Below are 17,956 nucleotides of genomic sequence, written 5' to 3'. Positions count from 1 at the left end.
CTGCGTGCAGAGATATGCAGAAAAAAGGGTATCACGCTGCCTGCCATAATAGCAGGCTTCCTGTTTCAGGGGTTGTGTGCAGTCCAGTGTCTTCCCTCTGATGGTAACTATATGCAGAGTGTAAGTGAAGAAATCTCCAGTAATTCCCTGTAATATTCTCCCAGCCTCCAACCAGTTGCAGCTTTGGGGCCTTCTCAGCCAGGTTTCTACATACTTAGTAAACCTCAGTGCATTTATTTTCCGTGAACTTGCCCAGAACCCACTTGAAGCCATTTAAGCTGTGGGAAACTGTAACTTCCTACGGTGATGACTTCCTCAGCTCAATTTTTACCTGTTGCGCAAAGAACCACCTTTTTTATTTGTAGGTGTTTAGGGCATGTTAACTTAGCGTAGGTGAAGTAGTTGGAAGAGTTGCTTCCAAAAGTAGAATAATTCCACAGATGTACTTCTAAACTATTAAGCAGACTGGCAGTGCCATTTTGAGGAAGATAATTTATCGTAGACGGATGGAGCATGTTTGCTTTCTGTGTGGAATATACCTGTTTGCTAGGTCTGGTCTTTCCTTAAAGATTTTAAAAAGTCTTAAATTTTAAGTTTGAAGAAGAAAAAAAAAAACTTGAACATACGCAGGCTTGCCACTGTTTTAGAACAGTATAAATGAAGACTTGAATTCACTTCAGGAAGCTTAAACCTTACAATTAGAAGAGAAAAGACAAAGGCTGAAACTCTATGCCATACTATTTATCTAATTGATAAAAAGTTTAGTTTGAAGGTGGCAAGGGAAGCACTCCTTTTTTTTTTTTTTTTTTTTTAAATATATCCTGCCTTTTTTTGGTTAAATTTTAACTTAGGATGAGATGGTAAAACTGGTGAGTATGGAAGTCAGGATCTAGCATACTGGGTTTTTCATTTAATTGTTTGATTACATTTCAGATAGGGACAAATAATTACGTAGTGAAAACAAACTAGGATCTGCTTGGTCTGTGTTAAAGACAAATTAATCACAGCTAAAAACTTTCCTTCTTGTAGGTGTTTTTAACTATTTTAAAAATATAACTATCTGTCTTTAAACACAGAACATTTTATATGACTTTCTTAATACTAAATGTGCTGCTAATTTATGTTCTTGATAAGTTACTCCTGTGAATCAGAAGAATTGATTTGTCGATGCAATACCAATAATCCTTTTCCTTTCCCCTTTTTAGAAGTGTGCAACAGAAGAATGTTTCTTTTTTGAGCGTTTGGAATCCAATAACTATAACACTTATCGGTCACGGAAATACTCTGATTGGTATGTGGCACTGAAAAGAACTGGACAGTACAAACCCGGACCAAAAACTGGACCTGGACAGAAAGCTATCCTTTTTCTTCCAATGTCTGCTAAAAGCTGATTTCCACAGCAGATTCTGAAAACATGCCATACTACATTACAGAGGTAGTTCCCTACTCCTCTCTAAACTAGCAGAAATACAAGCAATTATTTGCTAATATAACTACTTTTGCAGTTGTCTAATTAAAAACATGAACGTTTCATACTGTCTTTATATTGCTCTTTAAACCTATTGTGCCAGTGCGTGTGGAGGTAAACTTACTTGGAAAATATATCGGATGTTCAGATTCAATAACACACCTGTTTTCTACTAGATATCTAGATAGAGCTGTTTTATTTATCTTTAGTTTTCCTTTACTCTATAAAGCAAACGTATCTGATGCACATGTAGAGGAATGTTTACCATTTAAAATAACTTATCTATCGCTTTATTAGAAAATAAGAGTGAATATTGACTTTCATCCTAAAAGTAGTCCATGAATTATTTTAACATGGTCCAAATAACTCGACAGTAAACATTCTAAAGTATTAGTTCAATAAAATGTGAAATTTGTTCCTATCCTGTAATATTTCTATAGGACTCGGGCAGCTCCCTGTGGTATAGCTTGTAGAACAGGCCTGTGTAAACAGCTGGAAACTCTCTCATGGTTATATCAATCTTATCAAACCCTTCTCGGTATCCATAAAGTAACAGCTTAGCTACGTTGCTGGTGATGGGAGTAGTGTGTTTCGTCCTGGCAAGCTCATCGAGGTCCATCCACTCACACCTCAGGCATTCCTGCTGGCAGAAGCTGATGGTGAAGGAGGAAGGCTCCAGGCGACAGATGATGTACATATCTGACTTCCCAAAGGCCCCGGGGTGTCTGTGTTGCTGTCTTACGCTTAGGATGGACTTGAACTCGGACTTGATGCCAGTCTCTTCAAAAACCTCTCGAACTGCTGTGTCTCCTACATGAAGAGAACAATTCTGATAAAACATGTAAGAATAGCCTAACGCTTCTTAGACCTTTTGATCATGGAACGTTTCTGACTTAAAGCACTCTCGCGCTAATAAGCTTAATGAGCTGTTCAGAATGTAAAGCCTGCATGCTTCAACACAAGGATAAGCACATTTTTTGGTCCCTGCAGAAAACTAATTGCTGGGGGCTGTCGTGCCTTTCTTGTGTATATCCTACACAATAAGGAAAGTTAGGAAGCTTTCCGTAATGTTGTACAGGCTGTGGTTTTGAAACGGACGTGGTGGTTGCTGGCTTCACTGACCTCTTTTATGCAAGATAGCATAGAGTTGCACCGGATTTTCAGTCCTTTGAGTCTAGCCCCCTGCCTTTCTCCTTGCCTCCATCTAGTTTCAGGTACAGACCCTTTGCAGCTGAACGCCTGCATGTGTATCAGATCACTTGATCAAATCACTTAGTTTTGTGGCATTTTGCCATGATGTTTGAAAACATGGGGAAAGATATTGTTTGCAGATAATGAAAGTTGGCCCCGAGGCCTTTTCAGAATGTATCTTAAATGTCTAATGACAGTTCAGATGCGCCATAATACTAGTATGGCGCGGAGCCTGTTGTTGCAGACAATATGCTCCATCCCTGTTGCATGTGTACATTGTGTGTACGACAGCTGAGGTGAACATATATATATGTTATCTTTCTCATAACAAAAGCAGATACAAGTTCAAAGCTCTTGAGGGTCTGTGGACCACAGGTGAAGCCAGAAGATGTACTTTTGAGTAACAGCTGAAGTTGAAGAGCCCAAACAAAATTTTGATAGCCTGCCTGCTTATTTCCCAAAATTTTGCAGTTTAGTCATGACAAATTCTACTTGCCTGGAGCAGTTACTAATAGGTGAAACACTATATATATATATTTTTTTAATGTTGGTAAGCTAATAGCTGTGTCTTGTCTGAGTGGTAAATGCATATAGCTGTTTTGCAAAATTACCTGCTTCAGTCAGTTCATTTTCTGTAAGGAATGAGAGTACTGGCTTCCAAAAGCAAAATACATTTCACCAGACCCTATAAAGAGTCTCTATACAAACCACGATCTCGAATTGTCAGAGATGGGAAAAAAAAGACATTTTAGGTGTATTTGCAAATTACTGAAAATAGTTTCAGGATATACAGTGGCTAGCAACGTATAAGCAAAATGATTTATCTGGCAGAGATCAAACAACTGTATGTTAATAGCACTGATCCTGCACATACTTCTCCCTCAGCTAAACTTTCATCTTGCAATAGAACAGTCTGTGTAAAGCTAACATTAAGCGCATACAGAGCTGTCTTTAGGACTGGAGACCATTGATACATGGCGCCTGCAAAACATTTATTACATTTGTGACATTTATTACAGTATTAATGAAAAGGCTACTGCATGTGAGGGGAAAAAAATAAAATGAGGGAATATACTTATTTACCGTTCTTGACCCTTGGGGGAGACTGTGTCCTGGGTTGTCCTGGGAGAGGCCCCTGCAGTCCTCTTTCATGTGAAATAGTGGTTGGGAAGCAAACTCCCCGAGGCAAGTGGTTTTTGTTATGAGGCAAGTAACTTTATTATTAGGCAAATGGCTGTACTACACAAAAGTGGTCAGAGGAGGTAAACGACTGAGCTCATGAGAAATGCTGAGGCATGCCATGGTAAGGAAAAATGAAACAATTACAGGTTTTAATTAAGCTTTGAGCTTTGCTTTGAGATCAAGTTCCTTTTTCTGTTTCTCTTTTATTTAAATGTATATATATTTAAAAGATAATGACCAGTTGAAGAAACAGTAGGGCTTGGGTTTAAAAAATATTCAAACACAAAAAAGTGTGTGCAATTTGATGCTTAAATCTGCATTATGAAACTCTTGGAATTACTTGTGCAAATCGATTTATTTCCATTCAAGTAGGCAGTCATGTATTTGGTCATTTTATATAATCACAGGATCTTCAAGCAGTGTAATTGCACTCTGACATTTTTGAAATGCATTTTTTTTTAGGCTCTTGAATGATTGTGAATTTATAAGGCTTGATGTATGTGATGAAAAAGAAAATTAAGCTCTATTTTATTTTATGCTATTCTAATTTATCTCTTCCTGTAATATTAAGATGTGATAGAGAAAATTGTAACTTTTATTATTATATTGTTTAGTAGTGGCATGAGGAGAGCTAAAGAGACTTACTTCTTCCCAGTTTGTTAGTTCTTGATAGCTACATCCATGCTCCGCTGAGCAATACCCATAATCTCACCTGTTATTTGAGGGATGGCCACTGGTAACAGTATTCCCCTAGCGAAGCTGTTGTTGCTGGGCCTTGTCATTCTCCTCCCTTAGTACAAAAACTCTTCTGGTATCTCCTGGCCTAGATCCTCTCCCCCTCTCCCCCTCTCCCCCTCTCCCCCTCTCCCCCTCTCCCCCTCTCCCCCTCTCCCCCTCTCCCCCTCTCCCCCTCTCCCCCTCTCCCCCTCTCCCCCTCTCCCCCTCTCCCCCTCTCCCCCAAGAATGAAAGGGAGCCTGGCCAGGCAACAAACACACAGTGTTCAGGATTCTTTAGCAAACATGAATCCATCTCACTACATTATATGTACTTGCACTGTCCTATCACTGTCTTTGAGAGAACAGAGCTAGTTAGAATGTGATGAATTGTAAAATGAGTCAGGAAAATTAAATCTCAACCATATAATGTAAACTAGAAAGCAGTTTCTCCATGTATTGAAATTATGAACTGGAATACAAGCCCTTCCCACACTGTTGTAGAAGACTGCTAGGGCACTGTAGAGAAATTTGTAAGGTACAAAACAGATTCAGAAAACCTGGGCTCGATACCAGCTTGCCAGAGCTTCTACGTGGCTCTGGGCAACATTTTTTGGGTCCTACTTTGCTTACCAGAAGAATGTAGTAGTACCTCAACACTGATGTGGGGCTAACTTAGTACGAGCAAATGTAACTTTTGAAACCAAGACTTAACCTAATAACTGCAGTATGTTTTAAGAATCACAAGCTGTGGATCCTAATTTTAAGGGGCTGAGATATGAGGAGAAAAAGCACAATTTTCTATCCCTTCATACACACTTTTGTTCATTCACTTCTGAAAATAATTGCAGCAATTGTATTCATCATCACCTCTGCTATGCTAGGTAGAAATGAAGGGTTTCCTCAAATCAACTTCATTTTTTAATATAGAAGTGCCTTATGTTGCTAGTTGAAAGGAGGCGCCCACGAGACTCGGGCACTGCGCTTACGTAGGTCCTGTGCCAAAGAACTCTTAGTCTAAATAGCTCAAATGGACAAGGGTAGAAAGAAGCAAGTGTATTTATTCCCGTTTTGCCCATAAAAATGTAGAGTTGGAAATTTTTGCTCATACATCATTGAGTTCAGCACCCTGGATTCCAGTGTGAGCTGAGAACTCTCTTATTTCAGTTTTTATTTTGGTTATATACTGACTACCTTCATCCTGTGCGCTTCTAGCTCATATTACAGCATATCCAACAAGCCTATAGAAAATAAACAAGTTGGCTGCAAACCTGACTTTTAAGGGAAAACGTGGAAAAGTGTTAATATTATAAACACAAAGCTTTTCTGCCCTGAATATGATGTTGCCCCATTAATCTTAAGGACATAGGATCATGTCACTTCCTCTATTAACCATTCATTCAAGGAAGTGATTAGTCACAGGAGTCATTTTACACAAGTACGTTGGGTCATAATGTATATACGTTTCAGTGCTGTTAATGTCTTTATAACTCTGTTGATGTCTGACCTATTATGCAAGGACTTACCAATGTCTTCGCCTGGATTAGAAAGGCCTCCTGGAAATTTCCATGCATTTACAGTCTGTATTGGAGGAAAAAAATATTAATGAAGTTTGCAATCTATGTTGCCTTCTCTAATATGAAGGAGACAAATAACACGTGACCTTTTTGTTGACATCGCAGTATTGTAATTCCTCTTACAAATATCAGTAGGGCTTTAAATGGGAACTTCTTTGTTCTTACTAATGTGATGATCAAAGATATCTTACAGTCTGTAGGAAATATTGGAACAAAACATCTACTGATTGAAAATACAAACTGTCTAACAATCATTAGACAAAGTTGCTGCTAGATAACTAGATAGAGTAGCTGGATATTAAAAGAAGCTGCTATAGTCTATATAGTCTTATATTTAATCACTGATGTATTCCACTTTCATGTTTTTGGCTTTTTATAAGTATAAGTGTATATATTATTTAATCTTACAAACAGATATTATGATTGTAGTATTGTTCTATACTGCACTGGCTTTAAGATGATTTTGTTTGTCTGTAATAACCATTTAATGTAACTATCATTTGTTTTTATGGAATACAAAAAACTGAGGCCTTGTGTGTGATTTATATATAGAAACATTTATTGAATTGCAATAAAGTTCAGTAATTAAAACAGAATGTGAACTGCAGACTTGGTGTTGTAATTGATGTTGGTAAAACAGAGTCAGTTCCTGATCTCTTGGCAATAACAAAGGTTTGCAGGTTTTACCTTTACATCTATGTACTGTTTATTTTTTCCTCCTTTCCAAATTAAAAGTATATGTAGGAAGAAGTTAACCTTCAGCTAGAGACTAATGCAGAAAAAATGTATGCTCTGGCCAAAAAAAAAAAAAGGGGGGGAGGGGGGTACCTTTCCTTGTACATGTAGCATAGAGAGAGCAGTTGTGTGCTTTCCAGTGATTTGAAACCCACTGATTACATTGGAAAATGGCTTTTCTGGGCACTCTTAAAGGTCTTGGATAGGAATTTAGAGTAATAGATTAAAAATACTGCAGATGGAAAATACATATATTTGTTTCTTGGCTTTCAGATTTGTTTTCAGTTCCTGGAAATCTTTCCTAGTGTGCTGCGGAATTGTCCTTTTTCATGATACAACCTAAACAGCTCTAAAAATTCCACTAGCTTGCATAAAAAAGCTGCATATAAACCTGATTTTTCAAGCTTTCAAAGTATCATTTGTTTCTATAAAAGAGTCACCATTTCAGGGAAATGCTGTACTGGGGGGAGGGAGGAAAAACGGTGGAATGGACATCGGGAAACAGTTACCTGAGCCATTTGTTTGCACTATTTTATTTGCTCGCTACACAAGAAACGTATGGATAGTCATGCACTTCAGTTTTTATATTTAGCATTATCCAGCTTATTAAATAAGCGCTGTAACGATGAGAGTCGAATACAATCACTCCCCCTATCCCCCTGCTTTTCTTTTTTCGTTCATTGTGCTAAGTATCAGCTTTGTTCTGGAAAGGTTAAGCTGAAATAGTTGACCTGGAATATAGCCGGCTCACTTTTCAGAATAAACGGAAGGGAAGAGTGGTGCTGTGCTTAGTCCTCTACGTTTCAGGGCCTGAGGCTAAGCTAGTAGTGTCTGGTGAGTATGGAGTTGGACCTAGAGCCTTAATATATCATCTGGTGTCTCAATGTGAAACCGGATCGAGGTATGTGTACCTAAAATCACTGTGGGTGACCTTTAACGTAAACACAGGGTAGGAAGTTGAACCTTAAAGCCTACATTACTTCATGGGCTTAGGAAACTACAGTTAAATCCTTCTAAATATACAGAACGTGGAATGTGCCATTTCTGGTTTTATTTTCTTGAGAACTGAGTATTTAAGATATTTACCAGAAGGTAAGCATGCCGTTCTTCACTTTCACACCTGCAGGAATTAATAAGGAAAAATAAATGTAGTATTTCTAAAGTGTACTATTGCCTGTATGTTCTCTTCTGGTCCTAGAGACTCTCCTCTACAGTTTGAACCATTTTTGGAGCCTGTACCTTGCGTGCTATATTTATGCATTAATTGGTAATTACTGAACGCAAGTCTGAAAGCCCTACTATAAAAAAAAGCCTTGAAGTTTTTTTTGCTCTACACTAAGTAAAAATATGAAGTCAGTACTTTAAGGCAGCAAGAAAGGGCTGCCTCTCTTTCTCTGAACTCTTGCATTACAAATTCAACATGCTGTATGACTGAACATGTCTGTGAAAGCACCCTTTTGTTGAAGTTCTTTAATTGTCCTGTAGTTACTAGTAAGCTGAAGCAGTGGTTAGTTTGGTTCTTGAGAACAAATCTGTGAGTATTTATTTCAGGAAAGGCAGAAGAATGTAGCTAGTGAGATTCTGGCTTCAATGTAACTATATGAATCGAAAACAATGCATCCAATTATACTTAAGTTAGTATGTATAAATTTTGATTGTTTCCATGTTATAATGGCAAGTAACCTCCTTGTACTGGAGAGTCTTCTATTTCATTTCCAGAAGTTTATTCATTTACTCAAAGCATATGAAAGGCGTGTATTTTAATTGAAGTCATTAAATTTACTGTCTTGAACTCATAAGAGATAATGGAATGGTGCGGGCAACTGCTAGTGAGCTTTCTGCACCTGCTGTATTGAAACCTTAAGTTTGCTTGATAGAGGCTGGAAGATGCTCCCAATGACGGATGTTTGGTTACCTCCAGCCACATCACACAACCCACCATCACCACACTAATACTCTGGCTTGGCATCCTCTGTAGCGAGGTCAAGCACTTCGCTCTACGAGCGTTTAATGATCTCTACACCTGCTTTACAAAGGTGATGTCTCCAGGTCATGGTCAACCACATCGTTGCTTATTTAAAGCCACAGATATGCCTGGAATTTTCAAAACCAAACAAAACCAGAATCCTTCTCCCAAAATGTGCTTACAGCCATGGGGGTTTTCCAGAGGTCTGCATAGATCCAAACACAAGATCAGGGGATCTTTTAGGTCAGTTACAGGAGAAAAGAGAACACTTGAAACAGAAGGGATACTTGGGTGATGAAGCCAATGTAAAGAAACATATGTATTTTGGGATCTGTTCTAATGTATGTCACGTGAGAGACGGGGGAGCAGAGTGGAATTGTCTTTGCTGGAAGAATAAATGGAGAACATGCAAAAGTGGTGAGTGATTTAAATGACCTTCATAATTTTCAGGGGTATGGCAAACACTCATGATCATCAATGAAATTATTTTGAGGAATTAAGTATCCTTGTATACAGGTATGCTAGTGCTCAGAATACTGCAACCGTTTTCTTCCCCTCCAGGACAATACGGCGTAATATCTTCCCCATGTTGTTGCTCTTTGGGGATTTCTGTTTGAAAGTAACTTTTCAAGAAAACAGTTGTCATGCTCAAATTTGCATAGACTTTTGTTCCTTTTAGATAGTGGAAGTTTGCGGTGAATAAAGTTGTACCTGGTAACTCAGTGGCAAGAGATTCTCTAATTATTAGATGTATTTTAGAAGCAGTATAGTGCTTGCTTAAGATGCGATTTACTTTTTAAACTAGAATGAGAACACTTTTAATCAGCACTTTTTCACTGATTTTTTTTTTTTTTAATGAATGAGTTATCTTCTCTCACTTTCATAACAGATTATTTGCTGTGGTTGCCTAGCAGCTTGGAAGGCAGGCAACTCCATATCAGGCAACTGTATTATTCTCGGATCTGCTCCTGGACATAAACTTGTTTGCATTGAAGCTGTGCTCGCACAGCCCAGTTAACTGTCTGAAATCCACTTGGAAAGTTGAATAAAATTTTTTTTTTTTTTGAGAAACACACTATTATTTAAAAATAGGTAGACAGAGGAAGATATCTGTCCTGAACCTGAAAAAAAATATACTGGAGTAATTGCATAGTGTTTATTTGCTGTTAAAAAAAAAAAAAAAAAAAAAAAAGAATTATTAAAGTGGCTCTTTTAAAATGCTATCATGGTACTTGTTTGTTAAAAATCCCATTTTAAAACAGTACAGATTATAAGCAGGGTTACATACTTTCAGTCTGCGAGTACTGTTTATTGATATTACTGTTTAAATTACTTAAACATTTGGCTGCTTTTTTTCAACTCCTAGGTTCCCTTCTTAAATAGCCAAATCTAGGCTGCACTTCTAAAGGGACAGAACATCGCTCGCCTTTAACTAGTGATGCCAGTGATCTCTCGAGGCTGCTACCCTGCGGGCAGCAGGTGTGCAGGCCTGCCCCAGTGGAGCAGAGCTGCTGTTCCCAGCCAGCTCTATCTATGGCCTGAGACCCGGCAGAGCTGGTCCCTAGCACCCATGCCTCAGCTCCCTGTGCACGTCCAGGGCGTTTGCTCAGCACGCACCGCACTGGGACTACTGATGCTGTGTTCCCGAACCACAAGGAGGGCCTTTTACAGCGTGGTTGGAGAAAAGGTGGCAGTGGGAAATGATTACTTTTGCTTTTTCATCTAGTGTCTATATAATATGAAATGCATAAACGGTGAGGGAAACAGGAACTGGGAAGTTGGCTTTTTCTCTTTTCAGTTGAGTTTCTGACCTAAGGCATCAGAATCTCTCATCTTTTGCCTCCTCAGATTTTGGATTACTCTTTGAAGAGTGGCCGAGTTTCACTGGGAAGGAACACAGGCTCTGTAGACTGCAGGCATCTAACTAACTTTTGCATTTTGCTCAGACCAGGTCTGAGAAGCTATGCGTTGTAGCACCTTACCTGCTATACATCCTTCCACAGGGTTTAACCTTAAGAGCTCTTTAGGCCTTGGGGGCAGTCCACCTTTAAGGCCTCTGGTTCACAGCCCAAGGAATTTATTTTACAGCACTATCCAGCCATACTGCATGACACACTGATTTTGAAGGAAGTTAAATGACAGGTGCTTTAACTGGAGCTCTACTATTTTAAATCGCATGTTTGTTAAATGTGCTTTGCAGGATGTATAAGGGTTGCCAACTTGCCAAAGACTCCTTTTTCAAATTCTACAGCAATTTGTATCAATTCTCTAAGTATCTCATCTACTAGATATATCAGTACGTGGTATTTCAGTCAGACAAGTCATGTATATGCTACACATAAAAGAGCAAGGAATGGAGTAGTGGAAGAGCTACTTTAATTTTACTAAGCTTTTTTTACATAGAACAGAATATCTCTGGTGGACAATCAGGTTCCTTCACTTTCTTATTAAAACATTACATAATGTTGCACAAGAACACCTGTATTTTACACCTATTTAGAATTGGACAATGTATGTAATTTAGGATTTGTAAATCAGGCTTTTGTTTGCTTCTTTGGGCAGCTAAATGCAACTATTGAGAATGACTACTACGCTACATAAGCTTGTCTTTGTTCTCTCCTGCTTTTTTATCTGTTGCAATTTTAATTATCATTAAACTAATTATCAGTAACTTTTAATTATCATTAAAAAAATTAAAATCTAGCAAGGAAAAAAGCAATACAGATGAGCACATATGCATACATATATTATCATGTTTGTGGGCCTTAGCTGAAATTATGGCCCAGCTGAGCTGGATGAAAGATGAAATCTGTGTAAATTGTCAAGGCTTTTACCATTTTTTATCCTTTTAATTTGATACAGTGCCCTCTTGTAAGCAGTCATGAGGCAGTATGTCATTCCATTCTGCTGAATCAGTCAATCATTAACTGCAATTAACAACAAAGCCATCTATTTTCAAAGTCTATTATTTATTTGGTTTTTCTTCAAATGCAAATACGACAATCTGTTGATAGACTCATTCCAAAATACTAGTGAAAGGAAGTAACTTTTAACTATGGACTGAAATGAAAGTGAAAAGATTTCTGTTTTATAATACAGAGTAAGCTTATCTAAATGAACGTCTCTCTTTTTTAGAATTTTAACACAAACTTACCCTATTTCTGTCCTGTATGACCAACACTTTTCCAGTGCTTTCATCTAAAACAGCACCTATTAGAGAGATAATATTGAAAAAGATTAAAGTTTTTTGGACAATTATCTTAAAACTCACAATTTAGTATGTTTCGATAAAGCGAGATAAACCCTAATGAGATTCAGTTTACAGTTAGCAAGATTTGTCTGTATGTATCATAAAGTGGTTTGTCAGTGGAAAAACCAATATGCAGTACAATTAAAAAAAAAAAAGTATAAAAATTCAAACTTAGCAGCACCAAGATAAATGCTTCGCAAATCTAAATTCCAGATGAGACGGGAAATGAGATGAATATTTTGCATGTGTTAGTATTATCAAAACTGGAGAATGTAAGATCAAGATCTCTTCCAAACAATCTAGCAAAGTTTTTCTTTCTTCAGTGGAGACCTGCCTGTAAACTTGCTCAAATAACGTAAATTTTTCCAAAGACGTTGGCTGGGTAACTATGATGAGTGAGAACTTTTCTCCACTGAAATTCATGACGAACCCCCCCCCCCCCAAATTCTTGCAATGAAGTTTTGAGAGCTTTCTGGTTAATAACACAAGGCCACTTGCGATGGGCTGATGGTACTGATCATGAAAACATTCTTCTATCAGTTGGCTTATCCAAAAATTCATCCTGTGCTATTCAGCTAACAATTCCTCATAACAAACGCACAGTATTTTGAGTCGACTTGTTAATCAGAAAACATTGCTCCCACATGGAGAAGTGACACTTTCACTTGATTCAAGAATATCAGGATGCATGACTAAGAAATTCAGCCTTTCATTGTGTCGCAGTGCTCACAGCCCATGAATTTCTTCTACAGGCTACATGTTTTTTTATTTTTTAAAACCCAAGTGCTTTCACATCTAGTCATCATGTCACACTCAGTAGTCATACTTTAAAAATGTCTTCCCTTTAAAATGAGCATTTTGTCAGATTTTAAATTTATGTGCTGTTGTGAGCAGAATGAGAACAGTGGCACAATTTACCAGGCTCTTTTCCACATTAGTCTTGCGTGGATTTCAAATTAGTGGATTTCAACTATAAAAAAATGCTGCTATCACTTTCTAGCAGGAGTCGTCGTCTGTGGATAGATCTGTGATGATAAACACATCAAAAATATTACGGAGAAACATTTCCACAGAAGAGAATTATTCAGGAATGAGTGTCCAGCTTGAAAACATCCGTTTCTTTTCAATAATGCATGGCAGACTTATGTGTAGGAGGACTATTTAAAAGATGAAATACCAATCTTCATTCAAGATATGTCAAAGGACATGTTTTAAGGAGGTAGTCATGTATCTGCCTCCTCATGGCTTGTGACTTTTATGACCTCATTCTTCCTGTAAATATTTAGCACGGTAGTGGTTCAAGTACTGTACTGATTGAGAAAAAAGAAAGCAGAAGGAACTTTGAGGCATACTGTGATTGCAGCGATTATTTTCTAGAAAAGCCGTTCTTCAGCCAAATGGTTTTCTGAGACCAGGGAGGGCTGCTAAAGAAAGGAAAGTGCTGTTTGAATCAACCAGACACAACCATTTCTCTCCTTTGTTCCCAAGAAATTGATGTCTGTGAATGTAATTTTTGGCAGTGAATTGTTATGTGAGGTGTCCAGAAACTGTGATAGATGATACTTAAATCAAAAGCAAGAAGAAAGGAAAAACACTAACAGGATTTGTCGTCTAGTCTCCTTTTCCCTAGTGTAACTCAAGAGCCACTCTGCTAAGGCTTGCTGGGCCACACCTGTTTAGTATCATTGAGCTCACAGTTTGGCTATGCACTCTGAACTGTGGTTTTTAAAGACTCTCACTCTTGGTACAAATGTGATACCTACAGCTTTAAATCGTCCCACCCCAGGATGACTTTCTGGAAAGGTTTACACTTGTAGCCTAACCAAGCAATCACTATTACAACACTGCTTTGTTCAAATGTTCTCTTTTTGGAAATAGATTTTAAAAAATTATTTAGAAAAAAGTCCCTTAGGTAACCAATAATGGAGAAGAAAAATAGCTACCCTCTATTTTTTCCATTTAGGACTGATGTAAATATGTATGAAAAATATGGTCAGAGTTGAAGAGCACTCGTCATGCAGGTGTTGCACATGGGTGCAAACATGACTGCTTACATTGTAAATGTCACCAAGCAGGAATAGGTATTGCTTTGTAAAAAAAACTTGGGAACTTCTTTTGATCCCTTGGACAGTCATAACCTGTCCAACTTTATGTTCTTGTGCAGACTAGTTTGACCTTTGTACAGCTGCTGTTTTTTTTACACACCTTCATAAGAAACAGGACTTGCCAAGGCTGGTGCTCATGTGTGCGCAGGGACCCTTCTCTCCCTTCAACTCCCAGGGCTTTCTTTCAACAACCAGATTAAGGTAGGAAACAATGAAAATAATACTATGTTGTAAGGCAAATACTGCATAGGAGGGAAAAGGGAATGGCTTTTAACTTTTTTCCTCTCAGGTACTCCGTTATATGGTATATTTACAAATGTATCACTTTCTGGATGGCAGACCACTGCCTCCTGAGAGGTGGAGAATGTTGAAACTGCTTTTCAAAATTATCTCAATCATGTCATACGTCAGAAGCTTTCCTGAACCTTTACATATATGGAAAATCCTGCTGCCTACAAAAGGATGCAGTAAATTAGCTGGAAGATACATCACATATTCCACTATTTTTAAATAATAATGGCCAAACCCTATGAGTAACATTTGCTACTTGCTCTGCTTGGCGACTCTGATCTAGTCTGGCAAAACATGACCTGGTCTTGCTTATTCACACCTTTGTCATCACTTGGCTGCACGATGGTAATGCAGCAGCCCTAGAGGTGCAACGTTCACTGCATGGGAAACTCCAGACAGTACAAAAACAGCAGTCGGTCTACTTGGCAATAAAGGCTAGCTACCTGTTGTCTGCTCCCTGTGTTGGCTTCCTACAGACTATCAAACTGCTCTCAAGGTCTCGCTTTTCTATTTTCAGGATGCTCAAGGGATGAGGTCCAGTATGTAACTGATTGCTCACAGCTTTGAGATGAAGACTCTCATCAGCAAATTTGCTCCTCTCTGGTGCAGAAACTCTCTAAAATACGGAGTTTTCAGTGCAGGAAATACAAATGTCGAGGGTTTGGCAATACACATTTACCACATATGAATAATGACATTAAATTAGTCAATATCTAAATAAATGCAGTTAAAAATAAAATCAAACCCTCCCATTACTCAGTCTCTGCTCTTGAGCTAGAAAGATTATGGAATAAACCTATGTCAGATGGTGTCCACAGTGCTTAATGCAATTTTGGAACATGTTCCATATCCACTGGCAGTGTGTAAAACACAGTAAAATGACATCGCAGTCATTTTTTCTGTGCAATTAATTATGAAATCAATATACCTTCATTTATGAAACTGCTTATTTCCTTAAGGTTTGTTTCTATTTGCGCAGGGTGTTTATCTCAAACGTGTTTTTTCAAAACCACAATAGCAAATGATGATTTGAAAGTAAATCTTTCATATTCCTATTTTCAAATATTTATATGAAAGAATTTTCAAAGATACGATTTCCCTACATACTCCGAAGTCCTTTGTTACAGTCATCAGGGCCACAACACTTCTATTACGTGATTTTATTTTAAAATGCACTTCCAGCTATGCGAAAACTGCTTAAGAAAAAATCCCCTTTCAATTAGTTCTGTTTTCTCAAATATTCAAGTTATAACCATAAGGAGTAATGCTGTGCTTTTGCTAGGGGAGTGCATTGTCTTACTCGAGTTTAATGCCACATATTTTAATGGTGAGGTTTTCATACCTCAGGAAAACATGCTCAAACATGTCCATTGAAAAAACCCAAGCCTATCTTGAGCTTCTATACTGCCCTCTGCTGGTTTTCTAGCTGAAAACTCCCATTAACAGCTACTAATTTAAAGACTGGTTTTTGAAAAAACATCTGACCCGTTGCTTCAACGAATAATTCTGCTCTTATGAGTCCTTTCTGACTAGAATTTGTAAAGAGCTCCTTATGAGTCTTAAAACCACACGGTGATGAATTAACATCCTGCATAGTCCTTCCAGCCAAGGACAAACAACTCAAGCTTGTCATCAGAAGGATTTGCTGTCACTGTCTTTACTGTCGAATGTTACAGCTTTTATCAGAATGGAAAGAGTCCAAATCAACTGCCAGATTACAGGCGATTACTGAGTGATGGGACAGACAGCGGCATTTCCGATGGATGACTCCTGAGACAGAAGGCAAAAATACTTAAATTTCATGAAGCTGAGATCAAGCTGACTCTATTTTTGGCTCATCATTGGTTCCCCATCTTGTGCTGTATAAAACAAGAGGAAACTGTTTTATCTAGTTCCTTGGGAATTGCCCTAGCTTTTAGAGCAACTCCTTTCTGACTTTTGTTGTGGGAGGTCTTAATGGCAAGAGCACGTGTGTCCACAGGTACATTTGTAAAATATACTTGTTTGAGATGTGGACTTAAAGTGTAGTTTAGAGGAGCTTTTGGACTGTTGTAATTTATGCTAACAATTGCGTGAGCAATTCCCTGAACAATTTCCATTGGTTAAAGTTTGCCCCATTTTGCAGACCCTGACTTGAGCACTGTTCAGGCAGATGCATATATTAAACATCCACAGTCAAGGATAGATAACATTTGAATGGAGACAGAATTTTCTGAAGAAGTTCATAGTTGCTTTTCTGTTTCTAAAAACAGACTGCTGGATCCGTGAAATTCCACCTCTCTAACCTGCAAAGTGAAAGGCAGGATACGTCTCTCAAAATGATAAATAAAAACAATAGTCCTGAGGGACGGTGAATTTTGAAAGCTTCAGGACCACGCTTTCTTCTCACAGAGCTGTCTACAAGTTTCTCAAACTGGAATATTGACGTCTCTCTTTATTGGCCTGTTTTCAGTAAAAGACACAGTTTGTCTTACCAGCACATCCATGAATGGCACGCCACACTTTAGAAAGTTGTCCAAGCCAACTTTGACGTGTTTGTTGTGTAGAAGCCTGGATGATTTCCTGCTGAACCTGGTCCTAAACAATCACAAATCTTTTCATACGCACGTATAATTCATTCTGGAACTAAAATAATTTTGGAACTAACCTGCAACTCCTATTTGATGCGTGGCATACCCTGGTAACCTGCTGGGCCCTTCTCCTAGCCACAGCGTCAGCGTGGAGGAGTCTGATTCGGCATGATGAAAAGCAAAGCCTTGCGAAGCAGCCGTGGCTATAAGTCTGCTTTGGAGGATGGGGACGTGCAGCCAGACGGCTATCCTGCCCTCCTCTCGCCACTGCTTAAGCGAATCTGAAAGAAAGAGTGATACGGAGCTGCTCATGCTATCTCAAAGGCAACTCAAGATGAAGGTGTAAAAGCTGTTGTCACTTGATGACCTCCCTTCCCCTTACTGCTGCTCTTTTCAGGCCTTGAGGGGCATAACAGCAGGTGAACGTGCGTTAATTGTGGTCTGTGAGAAGACCGACCGTTTAGGATCGTCCCTGAAGGCAGACGCATGAAAGTGTGTCCTTTGGCCTGGTTTGCTGCAGGGTCAAACAATCGTAGGTGTAAAAAAGCGTGTCGATATCAGCAAGCATGACAGAAGCGCCGCCGGCTCGCCGGCTCCACGTCTGCCTTTTCCTTAGTACAATCAGGCGGACGACCAGCAAAGAGACGCATTTTTCTCTGTCATCGCTGGTTCGCCCAGAGTCCACGCAGCCCCGGGGGAAATCCACCTGCGCTCTGCCCACCGTCTTCGCTCTACTAAAGGGGCTCTGCTTGTCGTGTAAGGCCTCTTGGGCCACGAGCGCGAGAGCGCGGCGCTCGCTTTCCAGCGGCACCGGCCTGCGGCCCCCCGAGGTCACCCCGGGCCCCGCCGCCGCCACTTGCCCTGCAGCCACCGCCCGAAGGCGGCCGGGCCCAGCCCGCGGCGGCCG

General features: G+C 39.1%; 2 protein-coding genes across 5 annotated transcripts in view; one reads left to right on the top strand and one right to left on the bottom strand.

The window, feature by feature from the left end:
• Positions 1-1,391, top strand: part of FGF2 (fibroblast growth factor 2) — a 32,752-nt gene extending 31,361 nt beyond the window's left edge. The window contains exon 3 of the mRNA XM_009683429.2: positions 1,206-1,391. Coding sequence (XP_009681724.2) covers positions 1,206-1,391 — 186 coding nt within the window. The remainder of the gene's footprint in view (positions 1-1,205) is intronic.
• Positions 1,363-17,902, bottom strand: NUDT6 (nudix hydrolase 6). 4 transcript variants are annotated; one of them, XM_068941636.1, is made up of 6 exons: positions 17,507-17,902; positions 17,127-17,330; positions 11,988-12,043; positions 7,954-7,987; positions 6,082-6,136; positions 1,363-2,278 (listed from the first exon to the last, which is right to left on the bottom strand). In XM_068941636.1, exons 3-6 carry the CDS (start codon positions 12,029-12,031, stop codon positions 1,887-1,889), a joined length of 525 nt encoding a protein of 174 aa, XP_068797737.1. In that variant the 5' UTR covers positions 12,032-12,043; positions 17,127-17,330; positions 17,507-17,902; the 3' UTR covers positions 1,363-1,886. The 4 variants fall into 4 exon arrangements, with proteins under 4 accessions (XP_068797737.1, XP_009681518.2, XP_068797733.1 ...); XM_009683223.2 differs by having other exon boundaries at positions 17,127-17,902; XM_068941632.1 differs by lacking the exon at positions 7,954-7,987 and having other exon boundaries at positions 17,432-17,902.
• Positions 17,903-17,956: the final 54 nt, after the last annotated feature.

The sequence above is a fragment of the Struthio camelus genome, chromosome 4 (assembly GCF_040807025.1).
Source record: "Struthio camelus isolate bStrCam1 chromosome 4, bStrCam1.hap1, whole genome shotgun sequence".
NCBI classification, from domain to species: Eukaryota; Metazoa; Chordata; class Aves; order Struthioniformes; family Struthionidae; genus Struthio; species Struthio camelus.
The sequence above is the reverse complement of the archived record's forward strand: the minus strand, read 5'-3'. Positions and strand labels throughout refer to the sequence as shown.

What these genes read in the sequence shown, in the direction of transcription:
- NUDT6 (XM_068941632.1), bottom strand. Translation starts at nt 17,537, where the DNA reads ATGCGTCTGCCTTCAGGGACGATCCTAAACGGTCGGTCTTCTCACAGA. An exon ending in TCATACAGGACAGAAATAGG is followed by an intron (nt 6,137 to 11,987) that starts GTAAGTTTGTGT and finishes CCTCCAATACAG; the next exon opens with ACTGTAAATGCATGGAAATT. An exon ending in TAATCCAGGCGAAGACATTG is followed by an intron (nt 2,279 to 6,081) that starts GTAAGTCCTTGC and finishes CTCTTCATGTAG; the next exon opens with GAGACACAGCAGTTCGAGAG.